This window comes from Girardinichthys multiradiatus, chromosome 18 (assembly GCF_021462225.1).
Source record: "Girardinichthys multiradiatus isolate DD_20200921_A chromosome 18, DD_fGirMul_XY1, whole genome shotgun sequence".
Taxonomy (NCBI): Eukaryota; Metazoa; Chordata; class Actinopteri; order Cyprinodontiformes; family Goodeidae; genus Girardinichthys; species Girardinichthys multiradiatus.
The window spans coordinates 49,899,134-49,918,593 of NC_061810.1; the positions used below are offsets into that span (position 1 = coordinate 49,899,134).

The 19,460-nt window shown below is 43.0% G+C and overlaps 1 protein-coding gene across 4 annotated transcripts in view; it reads right to left on the reverse strand.

Moving 5' to 3' along the window:
• The window catches only part of LOC124883793 (latent-transforming growth factor beta-binding protein 1-like), a 75,083-nt gene that overhangs the window by 39,708 nt on the left and 15,915 nt on the right, over nucleotides 1–19,460 (reverse strand). For 3 of the 4 annotated variants that reach the window (XM_047391132.1, XM_047391130.1, XM_047391131.1), the window contains exons 4-5: nucleotides 18,701–19,283; nucleotides 13,016–13,236 (exon numbers count right to left, since the gene is read on the reverse strand). In XM_047391132.1, the coding sequence (XP_047247088.1) occupies nucleotides 13,016–13,236; nucleotides 18,701–19,283 (804 nt within the window). Of the gene's footprint in view, nucleotides 1–956; nucleotides 1,484–13,015; nucleotides 13,237–18,700; nucleotides 19,284–19,460 lie in introns of those variants that run through there. The other variant, XM_047391133.1, reaches the window with a different exon arrangement.

Below are 19,460 nucleotides of genomic sequence, written 5' to 3' on the forward strand. Positions count from 1 at the left end.
TGAATCAGCTTTGATCTGAACCATCCCATTGTATCTTTGGCTGTATGTCCAAGGTGGTTGTCCTGCTGGAAGCTGAACCTTCACCCCAATCTCCAGTCTTCTGCAGCCTCTAACAGGTTTCCTCTCTCGTTCTGAGATGTTCCACTGTATTTATACTGGTATTCAACCAAACACTGGTGGACTCTAGTAACTATGGGCCTTCTGAAGGGATCCGGTTGCACTGTATTTTATTTTAGGGTATCAGTTACATGGGCTAATCACAAACAAACACTTATCCTTTCAGATTTGTATTTGTAGCAAATGCTGAAAATCATGTATTAAACATGACTGTGTTGATCTATCAGATAAAATCCAAATAAACTACATTGAAGTTTGTAGTTTTGATGTGAGAAAATGTGAAAACATTCTGCAGATTACACGATTCATTTTATTCGCTGGTTTCCTAAGCTTGTTTGAGATTTGTTCTCCTGGACTGTAGCTTTATGCAGAAATCTGAACTCTCATAGGTTTCTATGACCAAAGAAATACTTGCTTATTAGAAACCCAGGTCATTATTCTATGAGAATAATTTTTTTTTCATATTTTCTGGGGCACAAAGTCTGCAAACTGTAATATCTAAATGCAGTAATTCTTCTGTTCATTTACTGAATGCTGCTTTAATCAGACAACATAAATTATGGAACCCGGTGCTTCATTGAAGCGATCATTGTTCTAGTTCTTTAGCCATTTTGGTTCCGTTTTATTTAAACATAACCAAGTCCAAGCATCATCTGGTGGTCATCAGTGGTTTTGCATTTTAAGAGAAATCAAGTTAGCTGATTTCTTCTTTGCACATGTTATTTTAAATGTTGCATTTTAAAAACACATGCAAAGACATGCAACCTTCTTCTTTGCTGGATCATGTTGCAGATCATGTTGTCCCAGATCATGAAACTCTCAAGGGGAGTAAAACTTACAGACTCTGAAGCCTGGACCATGAGAACCATCTCTCCTTCCTTCTAATCCTCCTTCAGGGCTGTAAAGCGTTGTCATGTTGCCTTTTTCACAGCGGTTGATGCATCCATCCTGGTTGCACAGCACCTTGCAGATGGTCGGCGTGAACATCACCTGAATCCTCTCCATTCCTCCTCTTCTTGCCCCTGTCTGTCCATGAGTTGGCAGAGGAGAGGTGAGAAAGATGAAGAGGAGTAGAAAACATCCGAGTAGCAGCTGCTGCATGTTCATAGTTGCAGTCAGAGTTTGTGAATTTGTTGCATGGCCAGAAACCCTTTCTCCACTCTCTTACTCTGAACTTGTTCTTCCTTTCTTGCTATTTGGTCGAGTGAAAACGAGCTTTGAAGAAAAAAAGGGAGGAAGAAGAAAACGACATCCCTCCCTCCCCAGTCAGTTTCAGCTAAACACTCTGGAGTGTGAGCAAGCAGAAGGAGAGTTAGAGAGAGGTAGGGAGATAATTGGAAGCAGTGTGCAGTTCTGGGCTCAACTCCAAACAAAATCTTTAGCAGGGATCTGCTCCATCGGTCCACATAGCGAGAGCCAGCACTTACTCCTCTTCCTCACTCCTGAGGCCCTGTATCTTTGCCTGCAGTTTCGTAACAAGCTGCAGAACATTAGAGGATGTCAGGCTGATGATGCAACCCCGGTTTTGAGTTTCAGGGGGTCGAATTCACTGAATGTCTTGAAGTAGCTCCAGGCTGCAGTGTTGGAGGACAGTCTGAGCAGAAACTGAGGATTTTACACACTTGTTGTTAACATGTTGTCTGTTAAATTCATTTTGTTGATGTTGTGTTTACATGGTACATCTGGAACTCTTATTCTACTCTGGTTTTGCTCTCCATCTACGTTGAGGAACTTTGGGCTCACCAGCTGCTCTTTAAATGCTGGTCAACCTTTCCTAAAACTCAAAGAAATAAAAATATCTACAGTACAGTCCAAAGGTTTGGACACACCTTCTCATTCAAAGAATTTTCTTTATTTTCATGACTATGAATATTGTAGCTTCACACTGAAGGCATCAAAACTATAAATTAACACATGTGGAATTATATACTGAACAAAAAAGTGTGAAACAACTGAAAATATGTCTTATATTCTAGGCTCTTCAAAGTAGCCACCTTTTTCTTTGATTACTGCTCCACACACTCTTGGCATTCTGTTGATGAGCTTTAAGAGGTAGTCACCTGAAATGGTTTTGACTTCATAGGTGTGCCCTGTCAGGTTTAATAAGTGGGATTTCAAGCCTTATAAATGGGGTTGGGACCATCAGTTGTGTTGTGCAGGAGGTGGATACAGTACACAGCTGATAGTCCTACTGAATAGACTGTTAGAATTTGTATTACGGCAACAAAAAAGCAGCTAAGTAAAGAAAAACGAGTGGCCATCATTACTTTAAGAAATGAAGGTCAGTCAGTCCGAACAATTGGGAAAACTTTGAAAGTGTCCCCAAGTGCAGTCGCAAAAACCATCAAGTGCTACAAAGAAACTGGCTCACATGAGGACCGCCCCAGGAAAGGAAGACCAAGAGTCACCTCTGCTGCGGACGATAAGTTCATCCGAGTCACCAGTCTCAGAAATCGCAGGTTAACAGCAGCTCAGATTAGAGAACAGGTCAATGCCACACAGAGTTCTAGCAGCAGACACATCTCTAGAACAACTGTTAAGAGGAGACTGTGTGAATCAGGCCTTCATGGTAAAATAGCTGCTAGGAAACCACTGCTGAGGACAGGCAACACGCAGAAGAGACTTGTTTGGGCTAAAGAACACAAGGAATGGACATTAGACCAGTGGAAATCTGTGCTTTGGTCTGATGAGTCCAAGTTTGAGATCTTTGGTTCCAACCACCGTGTCTGTGCGGCGCAGAAGAGGTGAACGGATGGACTCTACATGCCTGGTTCCCACCGTGAAGCATGGAGGAGGAAGTGTGTTGGTGTGGGGGTGCTTTGCCGGTTACACTGTTGGGGATTTATTCAAAATTGAAGGCATACTGAACCAGCATGGCTACCACAGCATCTTGCAGCGGCATGCTATTCCATCCGGTTTGCGTTTAGTTGGATCATCATTTATTTTTCAACAGGACAATGACCCCAAACACACCTCCAGGCTGTGTAAGGGCTATTTGACCAAGAAGGAGAGTGATGGGGTGCTGCGCCAGATGACCTGGCTTCCACAGTCACCGGACCTGAACCCAATCAAGATGGTTTGGGGTGAGCCAGACCGCAGAGTGAAGGCAAAAGGGCCAACAAGTGCTAAGCATCTCTGGAAACTCCTTCAAGACAGTTGGAAAACCATTTCAGGTGACTACCTCTTGAAGCTCATCAACAGAATGCCAAGAGTGTGCGGAGCAATAATCAAAGCAAAAGGTGGCTGCTTTGAAGAACCTAGAATATAAGACATATTTTCAGTTGTTTCACACTTTTTTGTTCAGTATATAATTCCACGTGTTAATTCATAGTTTTGATGCCTTCAGTGTGAAGCTACAATATTCATAGTCATGAAAATAAAGAAAACTCTTTGAATGAGAAGGTGTGTCCAAACTTTTGGAATGTACTGTATAAGAAGTGATGAAGTATTACTTGTCAGCTAAATGCCTAAGCCTTGGCTGCAAGACAGATAAAGGCAAAAATCATGATTACATCAAACTGCCATTCTACTGGCATGTTAACGGCATGTTACTGGCATGTTGGGGGCATGGTCCGGGCATGTTACTGGGATGTTACAGGGATGTTGCTGGGATGTTACCGACATATTACTGGCATGTTACTGGCATGTTGCTGTGATGTTACGAGCATGTTACAGGCATGTTGCTGGGATGTTACTGCCATGTTATTTGCATGTTACGGGCATGTTACTGGGATGTTAATGGCATATTGGGGGCATGTTACTGGCATGTTGGGGGCATGTTCCGGGCATGTTACTGGGATGTTACCAGCATGTTACTGGGATGTTACAGGCATGTTGCTGGGATGTTACTGGGATGTTACGGGCATGTTGCTGGGATGTTACTGCCATTTTACGGGCATGTTATTAGGATGTTACTGCCATGTTATTTGCATGTTCCGGGCATGTTACTGGGATGTTACTGTCATGTTGGGGGCATGTTACCAGCATGTTACTGGGACGTTACCAGCATGTTACCGGGTTGTTACAGGCATGTTGCTGGGATGTTACTGGGATGTTACCGCCATATTACTGGCATGTTACTGGCATGTTGTTGGGATGTTATGAGCATGTTACGGGCATGTTGCTGGGATGTTACTGCCATTTTACGGGCATGTTATTAGGATGTTACTGACATGTTATTTGCATGTTCCGGGCATGTTACTGGGATGTTACTGTCATGTTGGGGGCATGTTACCAGCATGTTACTGGGACGTTGCGGGCTTGTTACTGGAAAGTTACCAGCATGTTAGTGGGATGTTACCGGCATGTTACGGGGCATGTTGCTGGGATGTTATGGACATGTTACTGGGATATTATCGGCATATTACTGGGATGTTACCAGCATGTTACTGGCATGTTATTGGGACGTTACTGGCATGTTGCTGGGATGTTACGGGCATGTTACTGGGATGTTACCAGCATGTAACTGGCATGTTATTGGGATGTTACTCGCATGTTGCTGGGATGTTACGGGCATGTTGCTGGGATGTTACTGCCATGTTACCGGCATGTTATTGGGATGTTACTGCCATGTTATTTGCATGTTAAGTGCATGTCGCTGGGATGTTACCGGGATGTTATGGACATGTTACTGGGATGTTGCTGGGATGTTAAGGGCATGTCACTGGCATCACCCAATAAATGCTTTAGAATAGAAGCAACAGCCAAGAAAGGCAGGAAAGTTCAACCTATACAGGTCCTTCTAAAAATATTAGCATATTGTGATAAAGTTCATTATTTTCCATAATGTCATGATGAAAATTTAACATTCATATATTTTAGATTCATTGCACACTAACTGAAATATTTCAGGTCTTTTATTGTCTTAATACGGATGATTTTGGCATACAGCTCATGAAAACCCAAAATTCCTATCTCACAAAATTAGCATATTTCATCCGACCAATAAAAGAAAAGTGTTTTTAATACAAAAAACGTCAACCTTCAAATAATCATGTACAGTTATGCACTCAATACTTGGTCGGGAATCCTTTTGCAGAAATGACTGCTTCAATGCGGCGTGGCATGGAGGCAATCAGCCTGTGGCACTGCTGAGGTCTTATGGAGGCCCAGGATGCTTCGATAGCGGCCTTTAGCTCATCCAGAGTGTTGGGTCTTGAGTCTCTCAACGTTCTCTTCACAATATCCCACAGATTCTCTATGGGGTTCAGGTCAGGAGAGTTGGCAGGCCAATTGAGCACAGTGATACCATGGTCAGTAAACCATTTACCAGTGGTTTTAGCACTGTGAGCAGGTGCCAGGTCGTGCTGAAAAATGAAATCTTCATCTCCATAAAGCTTTTCAGCAGATGGAAGCATGAAGTGCTCCAAAATCTCCTGATAGCTAGCTGCATTGACCCTGCCCTTGATAAAACACAGTGGACCAACACCAGCAGCTGACATGGCACCCCAGACCATCACTGACTGTGGGTACTTGACACTGGACTTCTGGCATTTTGGCATTTCCTTCTCCCCAGTCTTCCTCCAGACTCTGGCACCTTGATTTCCGAATGACATGCAGAATTTGCTTTCATCCGAAAAAAGTACTTTGGACCACTGAGCAACAGTCCAGTGCTGCTTCTTTGTAGCCCAGGTCAGGCGCTTCTGCCGCTGTTTCTGGTTCAAAAGTGGCTTGACCTGGGGAATGCGGCACCTGTAGCCCATTTCCTGCACACGCCTGTGCACGGTGGCTCTGGATGTTTCTACTCCAGACTCAGTCCACTGCTTCCGCAGGTCCCCCAAGATCTGGAATCGGCCCTTATCCACAATCTTCCTCAGGGTCCGGTCACCTCTTCTCGTTGTGCAGCGTTTTCTGCCACACTTTTTCCTTTCCACAGACTTCCCACTGAGGTGCCTTGATACAGCACTCTGGGAACAGCCTATTCGTTCAGAAATTTCTTTCTGTGTCTTACCCTCTTGCTTGAGGGTGTCAATAGTGGCCTTCTGGACAGCAGTCAGGTCGGCAGTCTTACCCATGATTGGGGTTTTGAGTGATGAACCAGGCTGGGAGTTTTAAAGGCCTCAGGAATCTTTTGCAGGTGTTTAGAGTTAACTCGTTGATTCAGATGATTAGGTTCATAGCTCGTTTAGAGACCCTTTTAATGATATGCTAATTTTGTGAGATAGGAATTTTGGGTTTTCATGAGCTGTATGCCAAAATCATCCGTATTAAGACAATAAAAGACCTGAAATATTTCAGTTAGTGTGCAATAAATCTAAAATATATGAATGTTAAATTTCCATCATGACATTATGGAAAATAATGAACTTTATCACAATATGCTAATATTTTGAGAAGGACCTGTATCTGGACGTAGTTGATTAAACTATTGTAGCTGGTCTATGAAATCGTCCTCAGCCATTATTTTGAGACTGGATCTTTGGATTATTCTTGAACATTTAGAATTATGAGTCTTTCCCAATTGAGCTAAGTTGGAGGATCTCTCGGGTGAGTCCCTTTCCTTGGAAGGTGTCGAGAAGGTATCCTCCCAGACACTCAAATAAACCTTAACTGGTTCCTTCAGATGTGGAAAAGCAGCAGTTCTACTTCAAACTCGTTCTGAATTCCCAAAGCCCTCACCATGTTCCTAAGGGTGAGTCCAGCCACCCTACAAAGTAAGTTTATTTCAGTTGCTTGCATTAACAACTTCTTCCTGGTCATTAAACTAAGCCCATGACCATAGGCCAGTGTTGGACATAGACCGTCTGTTGAGTTCAAACCATTACTGAGCTCTCTCTTCAGTTTGCAGTAATGTGGATGCTGTACCACTTATCAGATTCAGCTCCACTCCACCAACCAATTTTCCAACCAGTTGCCTGCTTAATTCTCCTGTCACTTTCAAATAAAAACCTGATAATGCTTAAACTCCTTTTACTTGGGGCCTTGCAAAGTGGTTTTGGATGAGAAGCCAGATTAAAGGGACCAAATCAGGAGCACCGCAGGGCAGGGCATCTAATTATTGCCTTTAACACTCAAGCCTTGGATGGCTTTGGATCTGTGCTTCTAAATAAAACAGATTGGAACAGAATCCCTGGGTGCCACACCTTGGAGCGCACCATCAAGTTCTACAGAAACCAGTTATTACTCAATTCATTGAAATCTGGTGTTTGGTAATAGGGAGACATGTAAAACATGCAGGACAATGGACCCTGAGGAGCAAGGCTGAGTACCACAGCAAAATGGAACCAATTCTGTTTCCTGAAACTGGCTTTAGGGAAAGTTTCTTTATACAACCAAAACATCAGGGAGCAATCCCAAACAGACTGCCAGGCTCGTTGCAACAGACGATCAAACTCTTTAAAGCTTCAAAAACCTGCTGTTGTCCTGAGTTCAGTGCTGCTTTAAAGAAGTCAGATCATTGTTTCTTTCAAATCATCCCTGAGACCTTAACATGTTTAGGTTTTGTGAAATGCAGTTTATAAGAACCATTACTGAGACTGGACTATGGACTAACCCAGTCTTCAGACTAAATATCTACAGATCTCCTAATAAACAAGCATCTATGTAAATACAAAGGCAGTGCTTCAGTTAATCAAAATTGAGATTTCAGTAATTTTTCTGGCAAACTGCCTCACTGTTACAAGAAACTTCAACTCTTCGGTACAAACTTCTGTTTTTTCAAAACTAAGATGACTTTAAGTAGTATTTACTGTATGTAAGATCGTACCTGCTGATCACAACTGCACAGATGCCCACTATAAAACAAACCCATGATAAACCCATGGTTTTCAACAGTTATAGTCTAAACAAAATCTTCATGATGCTTAAAATGGAGCTGGAAAACATTACTGGTTTAAGGGTATATGCACTTGCTTGCTTGGCCTTCCACCAACAGAGCTAAAATTCTGGATAGGTAGAGGAAAATTGATAGATTCATTATTGCTGTACCTTAAAGCAAAAGCTCTTAGCATGACTGTAGGGATCAATATGCAAGACTGACACCAATGTGGTGTGGCAGTAGGACCCCCATTAGGACCCCTAGGGCAGAGGACCACGGTGTTTGGCTGAATAGAGGCTGGTTGTTTCTGCATGTGTTTGTCTATGATCTCATGTCCTGACTGAATGTGGGTTGAGGGCTGATGTAAAGCCAAAATCAGTGAGGCAGAAACACTACAAGCACGACGAGTGGAAGAAAGTCGACCCACTGAGAGCGTTATTATTATAGCACCAACATTACAGCCTCCAGCTGTTCCTTCACAGTTCACTTTAACCCATAGAGCCGGGTCATAAACTGTCTAAAACACCAAAACTGCATACAAATGTTGTGAAGTACATAAAATCCTCTCAGCTCCTGTCATGTTTTGTACGAAAGCTTCATGAAACCCTGTGGCTCACATTTAGTAGTTGGATTGATTCCAGGATGATCTTTGCCAAATCTTGCCCATGAGACCCGCTGTAGTGAACCTGATTACCATGAATACAGCTGCTGGTAGAAACACAATTAAGAAACAATCTCCCAACAACAGAAGTGGTAAAGGTTGGATTTTTGTTACTGATAACAGATTTCAGAGTGTCCTGAAAACTCATTATAAAACTCACACATGTAGCTACACAAAAATCATTATGTTGTCTCATTTTTCTTTTTCACCAATGTCCTTTACAGATGAAAAAAGCACAAAGCTATTTAATTAATCAAACTCAGGTCTGACCAGATTTAGGACAAATCAAACTGTTTTTCAGTCATGCATGAAGATCTATCCTAACCTGAACCCACGAGCCCATTGAAGAAGAATGGTCTGAGGTATTTTCTTTCAACAGCTGAACAATTACAGGAACTGTTTACTGGTCTAATCGCAGCGATCAGGTCTGAACCGTGTGACAGCATTAACACCCAGCTTATCAGACTTGTACGGTGAACACCAGGCTGTCGGGTCCATTAACACTCCCTGGATGGAAAACACATTCCAGCTGCATACATACACCTTAAAGGCATCAGCTGTATGCACTGTTTATCTCTCAGCAACAACATAACAGCCTCATGACGCTTATTTCTCAAAATAATGATCCATGTTCAGTGGTATGTGTGTTAAATATATGATCCTGTTAACTCACTCAAACAATAGCCTGGCTGATTATCGTCTGCATGACAAAAAGGAAATAGTCACACTGAGGTCCAACATTTATAAGGAACTTTGAGGTAAAAAAAAAAACCCCATCAAACTAAAATGCTAACAGGGTAATTTGTGGTATTTTAATACCAAGAAAGTTTGTTATTAATAAAACCTAACAGAGAAATAAAATTAAAATACATATATGCACATATATATTTATATATATATATACATATATACAGGGGTTGGACAATAAAACTGAAACTCCTGTCATTTTAGTGTGGGAGGTTTCATGGCTGAATTGGACCAGCCTGGTAGCCAGTCTTCATTGATTGCACATTGCACCAGTAAGAGCAGAGTGTGAAGGTTCAATTAGCAGGGTAAGAGCACAGTTTTGCTCAAAATATTGAAATGCACACAACATTATGGGTGACATACCAGAGTTCAAAAGAGGATAAATTGTTGGTGCACGTCTTGCTGGCACATCTGTGACCAAGACAGCAAGTCTTTGTGATGTATCAAGAGCCACGGTATCCAGGGTAATGTCAGCATACCACCAAGAAGGACGAACCACATCCAACAGGATTAACTGTGGATGCAAGAGGAAGCTGTCTGAAAGGGATGTTTGGGTGCTAACCCGGATTGTATCCAAAAAACATAAAACCACGGCTGCCCAAATCACGGCAGAATTAAATGTGCTCTTCAACTCTCCTGTTTCCACCAGAACTGTCCGTCAGGAGCTCCACAGGGTCAATATACACGGCTGGGCTACTATAGCGAAACCTTTGGTCACTCATGCCAATGCCAAATGTCGGTTTCAATGGTGCAAGGAGCGCAAATCTTGGGCTGTGGACAATGTGAAACATGTATTGTTCTCTGATGAGTCCACCTTTACTGTTTTCCCCACATCCGGGAGAGTTACGGTGTGGAGAAGCCCCAAAGAAGCGTACCACCCAGACTGTTGCATGCCCAGAGTGAAGCATGGGGGTGGATCAGTGATGGTTTGGGCTGCCATATCATGGCATTCCCTTGGCCCAATACCTGTGCTAGATGGACGCGTCACTGCCAAGGACTACCGAACCATTCTTGAGGACCATGTGCATCCAATGGCTCAAACATTGTATCCTGAAGGCGGTGCCGTGTATCAGGATGACAATGCACCAATACACACAGCAAGACTGGTGAAAGATTGGTTTGATGAACATGAAAGTGAAGTTGAACATCTCCCATGGCCTGCACAGTCACCAGATCTAAATATTATTGAGCCACTTTGGGGTGTTTTGGAGGAGCGAGTCAGGAAACGTTTTCCTCCACCAGTATCACGTAGTGACCTGGCCACTATCCTGCAAGAAGAATGGCTTAAAATCCCTCTGACCACTGTGCAGGACTTGTATATGTCATTCCCAAGACGAATTGACGCTGTATTGGCTGCAAAAGGAGGCCCTACACCATACTAATAAATTATTGTGGTCTAAAACCAGGTGTTTCAGTTTCATTGTCCAACCCCTGTATATATATATGTAAGTCGCGGGGGCAGCAGACTCAGCATAGACACCTAGACGTCCCTCTCCCCAGACACCTCCTCCAGCTCCTCTGGGGGGAGCCCAAGGCGTTCCCAGGCCAGCCGAGAGACATAGTCCCTCCAGGGTGTCCGGGGCCGTCCCCTGGGCCTCCTCCCGGTGGGACGTACCTGGAACACCTCCCGAGGAAGGCATTCAGGAGGCATCCGGTATAGATGCCCGAGCCACAACAGCTGGCTCCTCTCGATGTGGAGGAGCAGCGGCTCTACTCCGAGCCCCTCCTGGATGGTCGAGCTCCTCACCCTATCTCTAAGGGAGTGCCCGGCCACCCTACGGAGGAAGCTCATTTCAGCCGCTTGAATCCGGGATCTCGTTCTTTCGGTCATGACCCAAAGTTCATGGCCATAGGTGAGGGTAGGAACGTAGACCGACCGGTAAATTGAGAGCTTTGCTTTTCGGCTCAGCTCTCTCTTCACCACAATGGACCGGCACAGTGCCCCCATTACTGCGGCAGCCGCACCGATCCGTCTGTCGATCTCCCGCTCCAACATGCACCGGGAACAGGTCCGACTTAGTGCTGGCAATGCGGACTATCGGCCGGACTCTCCTCTCCAATACCCTGGCGTAGGCCTTACCAGGGAGGCTGAGGAGTGTGATCCCCCTGTAGTTGGAACACACCCTCCGGGGGACCACCACCCCAATCTGCCAGTCCAGAGGCACTGTCCCCGACCGTCACGCAATGTTGAAGAGATGTGTCAACCATGTCAGCCCCACAACATCCAGAGACTTGAGGTACTCAGGGCGGATCTCATCCGAAGCCCTGCCACCACGGAGCTTTTTAACCACCTCGGTGACTTCAGCCTGGGTGATGAAAGAGTCCAACCCCGAGTCCCCAGCTTCTGTTTCCACCACGGAATGCGTGATGGCAGGATTGAGGAGATCCTCGAAGTACTCCTTCCACCGCCCGATAATGTACTCAGTTGAGGTCAGCAGCCTCCCACCCCCACTGTAAACAGTGTTGGTGAAGCACTGCTTCCCTCTCTTGTGTAGAAGAGAGTCCAACCCCTCTCAAGAAGATGGGTTCCAGAGCCCACGCTGTGCGTGGAGGCGAGCCCAACTATTTCTAGTTGATATCTCTCGACCTCCTGCGCAAGCTCAGGCTCCTCCCCCCCCAGCGAGGTGACATTCCACGTCCCTAGAGCCAGCCTAATCATCCGGAGATTGGGCCGCTGAGGTCTCCACTTTCGTCTGCCACCCAATCCTCTTTGCACCGGTCCCTCACAGTTCCCCCTGCAGATAGTGGGCCCACTGGGGGATGGCCTCGCGTCTCTCGTTCGGGCTTGGCCCGGCCGGGCCCCGCGAGGAGCGACCTGGCCACCAGGCGCTCTCAAGCGAGTCCTGACCCCAGGCCTGGCTCCAGGGTGGGACCCAGGCTCCGCCGTACCGGGCGACGTCACGTGCCTCAATATTTTAGTCCTCATGAAGGATTCTTGAACCACTCTTTGTCTGACCCGTCACCTAGAGCCTGTTTGCCATGGGAGACCCTACCAGGGGCATTTAGGCCCCAGACAACATAGCCTCTAGGATCATTTGAGCACTCAAACCCCTCCACCACGTTAAGGTGGCGGTTTAAGGAGGGGGGGTATATATATATATATATATATATATATATATATATATATATAATAAAAAAATTGTACATAACAAGAGTATTTATCTGAACTGCAATTGCTTCATCTGGAACCAGTCTGCCCATTCATCTCTGACAAAGCTTTTTTATTCACACAGCTGCTGCTCACTCATATTTCCTCCTGTTTGGACCATTCTCTATAACACTGGAAAACAGTTGTGGTGGGTCCCAGTAAATCAGTGGTCTCTGACATAATCTCATCAGCCTGTCTGTCACCAATGACCCTCCTCCATTGACTCAAATTCCTTTTCTTCCTGATTTTAAAGCTTATTTTGAGTCAGTTAATTGCCTTCCACACGGTTAAAGACATAAATACACTGCGTTGCTGTCATACGATTGGCTGATTTGTTATTGTTTGTTTGTTATTGTGTTAACAACCATAGGTGTATCTACTAAAATTGACTGACAATGTGCTTCCTTAAAGGTTCAGTACTTTATGCATTAATTTAATTAATTGACCTATTAATGCCAAATCGGTGTGTAGAAGCTCTTCTGAGTGTAAAATTAATCAGGATTTTAATGCAGCAAACAACATTGTCTGAAACAGTTCCTTCCACAGCTCCCATCAGAACTGCACAGAAAACATGTCATAAACTGACCTTTGGGATCAGAGAGGTGGATGTTGTACTGGTCCCTCTGATTGTGAAAGGTCCTCATGGTTTTTACTGAAGAGGAGGATGAAGAGTTGTATGAAGAGTTCAAAGTATGTAGCTTCCTCTTCTCTCTTGTTATGTGCTTCATCAACAGAGTGGCCATGTTGCCTCCTCTTCCTCCATGTAATAAAGTGTTTCTCAGCAGGACAGACTGGGCCTCCCTCAAACTGACACATACAAAACAAATATGTAACTATCATGCTGCACCAAACTACATACACAGAAAGTCAAACTCATGTATAGATTCATTACACATAGAGTGAAATATTCCAAGCCTTTTTTTCTTGTCATTTCGACAATTATTAATACAGAGAATGAAAACCAAAAATGAAATGTGTCGGAAAATTTGAATATTCTAAAAAAGTTATAGCATATACAGGTCCTTCTCAAAATATTAGCATATTGTGATAAAGTTAATTATTTTCCATAATGTAATGATGAAAATGTAACATTCATATATTTTAGATTCATTGCACACTAACTGAAATATTTCAGGTCTTTTATTGTCTTAATATGGATGATTTTGGCATACAGCTCATGAAAACCCAAAATTCCTATCTCACAAAATTAGCATATTTCATCCGACCAATAAAAGAAAAGTGTTTTTAATACAAAAAACGTCAACCTTCAAATAATCATGTACAGTTATGCACTCAATACTTGGTCGGGAATCCTTTTGCAGAAATGACTGCTTCAATGCGGCGTGGCATGGAGGCAATCAGCCTGTGGCACTGCTGAGGTCTTATGGAGGCCCAGGATGCTTCGATAGCGGCCTTTAGCTCATCCAGAGTGTTGGGTCTTGAGTCTCTCAACGTTCTCTTCACAATATCCCACAGATTCTCTATGGGGTTCAGGTCAGGAGAGTTGGCAGGCCAATTGAGCCCAGTGATACCATGGTCAGTAAACCATTTACCAGTGGTTTTGGCACTGTGAGCAGGTGCCAGGTCGTGCTGAAAAATGAAATCTTCATCTCCATAAAGCTTTTCAGCAGATGGAAGCATGAAGTGCTCCAAAATCTCCTGATAGCTAGCTGCATTGACCCTGCCCTTGATAAAACACAGTGGACCAACACCAGCAGCTGACACGGCACCCCAGACCATCACTGACTGTGGGTACTTGACACTGGACTTCTGGCATTTTGGCATTTCCTTCTCCCCAGTCTTCCTCCAGACTCTGGCACCTTGATTTCCGAATGACATGCAGAATTTGCTTTCATCCGAAAAAAGTACTTTGGACCACTGAGCAACAGTCCAGTGCTGCTTCTCTGTAGCCCAGGTCAGGCGCTTCTGCCGCTGTTTCTGGTTCAAAAGTGGCTTGACCTGGGGAATGCGGCACCTGTAGCCCATTTCCTGCACACGCCTGTGCACGGTGGCTCTGGATGTTTCTACTCCAGACTCAGTCCACTGCTTCCGCAGGTCCCCCAAGGTCTGGAATCGGCCCTTCTCCACAATCTTCCTCAGGGTCCGGTCACCTCTTCTCGTTGTGCAGCGTTTTCTGCCACACTTTTTCCTTCCCACAGACTTCCCACTGAGGTGCCTTGATACAGCACTCTGGGAACAGCCTATTCGTTCAGAAATTTCTTTCTGTGTCTTACCCTCTTGCTTGAGGGTGTCAATAGTAGCCTTCTGGACAGCAGTCAGGTCGGCAGTCTTACCCATGATTGGGGTTTTGAGTGATGAACCAGGCTGGGAGTTTTAAAGGCCTCAGGAATCTTTTGCAGGTGTTTAGAGTTAACTCGTTGATTCAGATGATTAGGTTCATAGCTCGTTTAGAGACCCTTTTAATGATATGCTAATTTTGTGAGATAGGAATTTTGGGTTTTCATGAGCTGTATGCCAAAATCATCCGTATTAAGACAATAAAAGACCTGAAATATTTCAGTTAGTGTGCAATGAATCTAAAATATATGAATGTTAAATTTTCATCATTACATTATGGAAAATAATTAACTTTATCACAATATGCTAATATTTTGAGAAGGATCTGTACATAGAAAGTTGAGTGGAGAGAAAAAGTGTTTTTGGAAAAAGGAGCATTACCAACAGGGAGAACCACAGCCTTGAGAGGATTGTCAAGCAAAATCCATTCAATAATTTGGAGGAGCATCACAAGAAGTGGACTGAGCCCGGAGTCAGCACATCAAGAACCACTACGTCCAGGCAGATCCTACACATGGGCTACAGGCGTCTTACCTGGGCTGAAAATAAACAGAACCAGACTGTTGCTCAGTGGCCCAAAGTCCTCTTTTCAGATAGAGGACAGTTCTCATTTCAGAACAGAACTCTCAAGGAAGATTGGAGAGGCCCAGAATCCACATTGATTGAGTTCAGTGCAAGTTTTCCACAGTCAGTGATGATCTAAGGTGCCATGTCATCTACTGGTTCTGGTCCACTGGGTTTTCTGAAGTCCACAGTTAATGCAGCCATCTTCCAGGACATTTTAGAGCACTTCATGCTTCCTTCTGCTGACCAGCTTTATGGAGATGCTGATTTAATTTTCCAGCAGGACCTGCTACCGGCCCAGACTGCTAAAGGTTCCAAAAGCTGGTCCATTGAGAATAGTGTTACTGGGCTTGATTGGCTGAAAAACTGGCCTGACCAGAACCTTATAGAGAATCTATGGAGTTCTGTCAAGAGGAAGATAAAAGACACCAGAACCAACAATGCAGATGACCTAAACTCCGCTATCTAAGCAACCTGGGCTTCATGAACACCTCAGCAGAACCACAGGCTAATATTCTCCATGCCATGCCGCATTGATGCAGTAATTCATGACATAGTAATGAGTGAACAGACATGAACATACTTTTCAGAAGCCTGACATTTCTGTTTAAAATATCATTTTTGTTGATCTGATGAAAATTCTGATGTTCTGAGACTTTGAATTTTGGGTTTTATTCTCTGTGATCCAGAATCATCAAAATAACTAGAAATAAAGGCTTAAAGTATTTCCCTCTGTGATCTATATAACTGTCATTTTCTGAAATGAGGGACAAAAAAAACTCTTTATAGTATTCTAAGTTTTTGAGCTATATTTGTTATTTTCTGCACTGTCTAAGATAAATCTAGACTTACTGGTTGAGATTTATCTTCTTATTCTTTTATGTGAGTAATGGCTTTGTGGTCTAATTAAGTGACTAAATAATTTGGCCTTAAATAGAGCAACATTGAGCTCACTGCACAGATTATTCTGCCAGAGTCCAGAGCTGATAACCGATTCACAAACGCCCTGCAGTCTGATTTAAGTTTACTTTTCATCCCTGTTGTGTGTCTGAACTCAAATGTTGCAGCGGCTGCTGCTTGTTTAAGAGTACATTCAAAGTGGACAGGGCAGATAAAACTGCCAAGCTGCAATGATTATACTGGAGAGATCTGAAGAACGTGTTCCAGCCACAGTCACATCGGCTTTAAATGAGTCCAGAAGAAAAAGAATAAGATTAATCTCTGGAAGCCTAATAGTTACTCCATGATCTACTCTTGTTCTGAGTCATGTTGGCGTCATGTGACTTAAATAAAAAAATACCTTCCTCTGAAAACAAGGACCTGAGAACCAACCCGACTTCTGAACATCAAGGAAGGAAAATAATAATAAAACCAAGACTGTTCGAAAGAATTGGAATTGAAATGATGAACAGTGATAAATTGCAGATGCTTGGCTTAACTTAACAAAAAACTGCTTCAAAATAATTGTAGAGTTAAAAAACAATTATTAAAACAAGATTGAAGGGTAATTTAAGATGAGCTAATGCAAGTTAATCTAAGATTTGATAAACTAAGCTTAGGTAAGGTAGACTGAGCTCAAATAACCTAAACTAAAGCTAACATGAACTAAGGTAACCCAGGTAGAATAAGAGAAGATAAAGTAAGCTAAAGAAAAGCAGACAACACTATGCTTATCTAAAGTAAATTTAGCTAATGTAGAATCAGCAAAAAACATTTATGAATTAATAAATATTAAAATAATTTAAGTTCCTGTAGTTTAGCTTAGTTTCACTAAATTAAAAGCATTATAACCTAACCTTAGCTAAAAAAGAATGGACTAAGTTGGCACAATCTAAATGAAACTAACGCAACCAAAGGCCAGCTTAATTAAACCAAGCTAAAGTAAGCCAAGTTAAGCTACATTTAGCTAAGACAAACTAACCTTACTAAAAGCTGACTAAGCTATGATAAAGTAGGCTAACAAAATACTTAAACTAAACCAAGGCAGGCATAAACAAAGATAAGATGAGATAAAATATTCTGATTAGAGATATTGTCACCTAAAGTAAGCTATAATAAATAGCTACACTAAGCTAAGGTAGACTGGGATACAATAACTTACGCTTAGCTGATGCAGGAAAAAGGAAAGTTAAAATTAGCTCAAATAAGTCAACCAAGGGCAAAGTTTAACTATGGTAAATGAATTGAAACTATATAACTAATGTAAAATAAACTCAGCTAAACTAAGATAGTTATTAAAGAAAGTCTACCTCCTTTAAGACAAGATACACTAAAAACGGTGTGTTGTAGCAATATGTTTATTATTTGCTTCTTGGTTAGAAAACCAACAACTTTTGTATTTTGAAATTAATTGTTAAATTAAGTGCAACAGAACTGAAACTACTGCAATATTTTGTTAGATTTTGTTTATGAAATGCAGAGATGTATCATCCTTCAGTTGACAATTTATCGTGCAAGTTTCCAGCTAACAGCTCTTTATCAATAACTGCTGGAGTTAAAATCCTATTTCTCACCTGTAAGACTGTTTGGTACTTTTCAGAGATTTAACAAAGGAATTGGAACAAGTCAAGGCTGCTGGTAACATGGAGCCCAAATATCGGGTCAAAACGTTCTTTGCTAAGTTTTGTGTTTTATGTCAGCAAAAAAATGGCCTTCTTCTGTTTGAATGATTCAAGGCTGTGAAATAGGTGGCTTAACAAGCAAAAACCTTCCTCTAAAAACAGCAAAGTTCTGGACTGAGCTTTTCCCATAGTACGTTTAAAGACAGATTCACCCAGAATCCCTCTAGAACCTAATATTCCCACAGGCTGTCATGACCCAGGCTCTGACCCCTGACCTTTACCTCTGACCGCTTAGTCACGGGGCAACGCTAACCATTGAAATTTGGTTTTATTCATCTACATTTCAGACTCTGTGAAAAAAATGATCCTAGTCAGCTGGCTTATTTCTTTACAGGCAAACAATAGGGTCTTTCTTCTCTTCTGCTTGAAGGAAACATAAAGCAGAAGAAGAGGTGGGTGTTTCAGTTTGAACGATGCACCATTCGGTTTCAGCGCTGTTTCCAGAGAGGAAAAACAAGGTAAAATACATCGCTGTGTAGAGCATTGCTCCATGCTATTTAATAGGTGATAGTCTCCACCTGCTGTCTGAACATACAACTGCAAAGAGATGCGAGAATATGACAGTGAGAGGAAAGAAGAACATGAGATCGTTTAACAAGGACCAAAGAAAGATTGAGTGGAGAAAGCTAAAGGTTTGAAAGGTATAAATGCAACAGCAAGAGAACTGGTGACCAAGATAAAAGATGGTGAAGACCCAAGATTAAAATCAAGATGAGATACGGAGATAGTACAACTTCCTGTAACTAGGAGTGAGGAGACATCAGAGGAAACAAGGGAATGACTTTTACCTTGGGATTTGCCTCATCACCTCCTCTGCATCTCCTTCTTTCTCCTCTGGGCTCCTCTTTGCTCCTGTCAGATCTTCAGCCTCTTTATCTACCAGGCTTGATTTCAGCTCCAGAGATTCAGCTCTGTGTGGGTTCCTGCTTTCTGTTTGGGGCTTTGACTCCACAACAACTTGCTCTAAAACTGTTATTTGCCTTTCTAGATCTGGATCTGTCCTCTTCAGATCCTTGCTTCCTGAAGAGGCTTTGTTCTCCGTTGGTGTCAAAAACCTGTTAGTAACACCTCCTGGATCCCCCTCAGTTTGAGCTGCTAAACTTCCAGCCTTCAGAGGACCAGAGTCTTCATCATTTAATGGATTTTTATCTGAATCTGTAGGTTCAGGTTTTCTGCTGGCCCTGGTTGGTCCAGATGCTATGGTGGTGGAGGCAGGTTGACCAGTGGGATTGCTGGATGTCACTGGAGGGCCTCCCACAGGAAGAAGGACTTTGGAAAATTGGCAGCGAACACCATGAAAACCTTTCCTGCACAGACAGCTGTTGGAAAGTCGACACAATGATCCATTACGGCAGGGAGGAGAACATCTGGCTGCGGGAAAAGAGAAGAGTTATGAAATAATGTTGGACATAATTTCACACAAAAGCAATGTTAAGCACGGTGGTGTGATTCTGCTGGGAATCTTGTGACAGGGATGGACCTTGGGCGAACCAAGAACCATGAAGAAGATGTAGGGGTTCCAACTGTGAAGAAGTGGAGCCAGTAAGG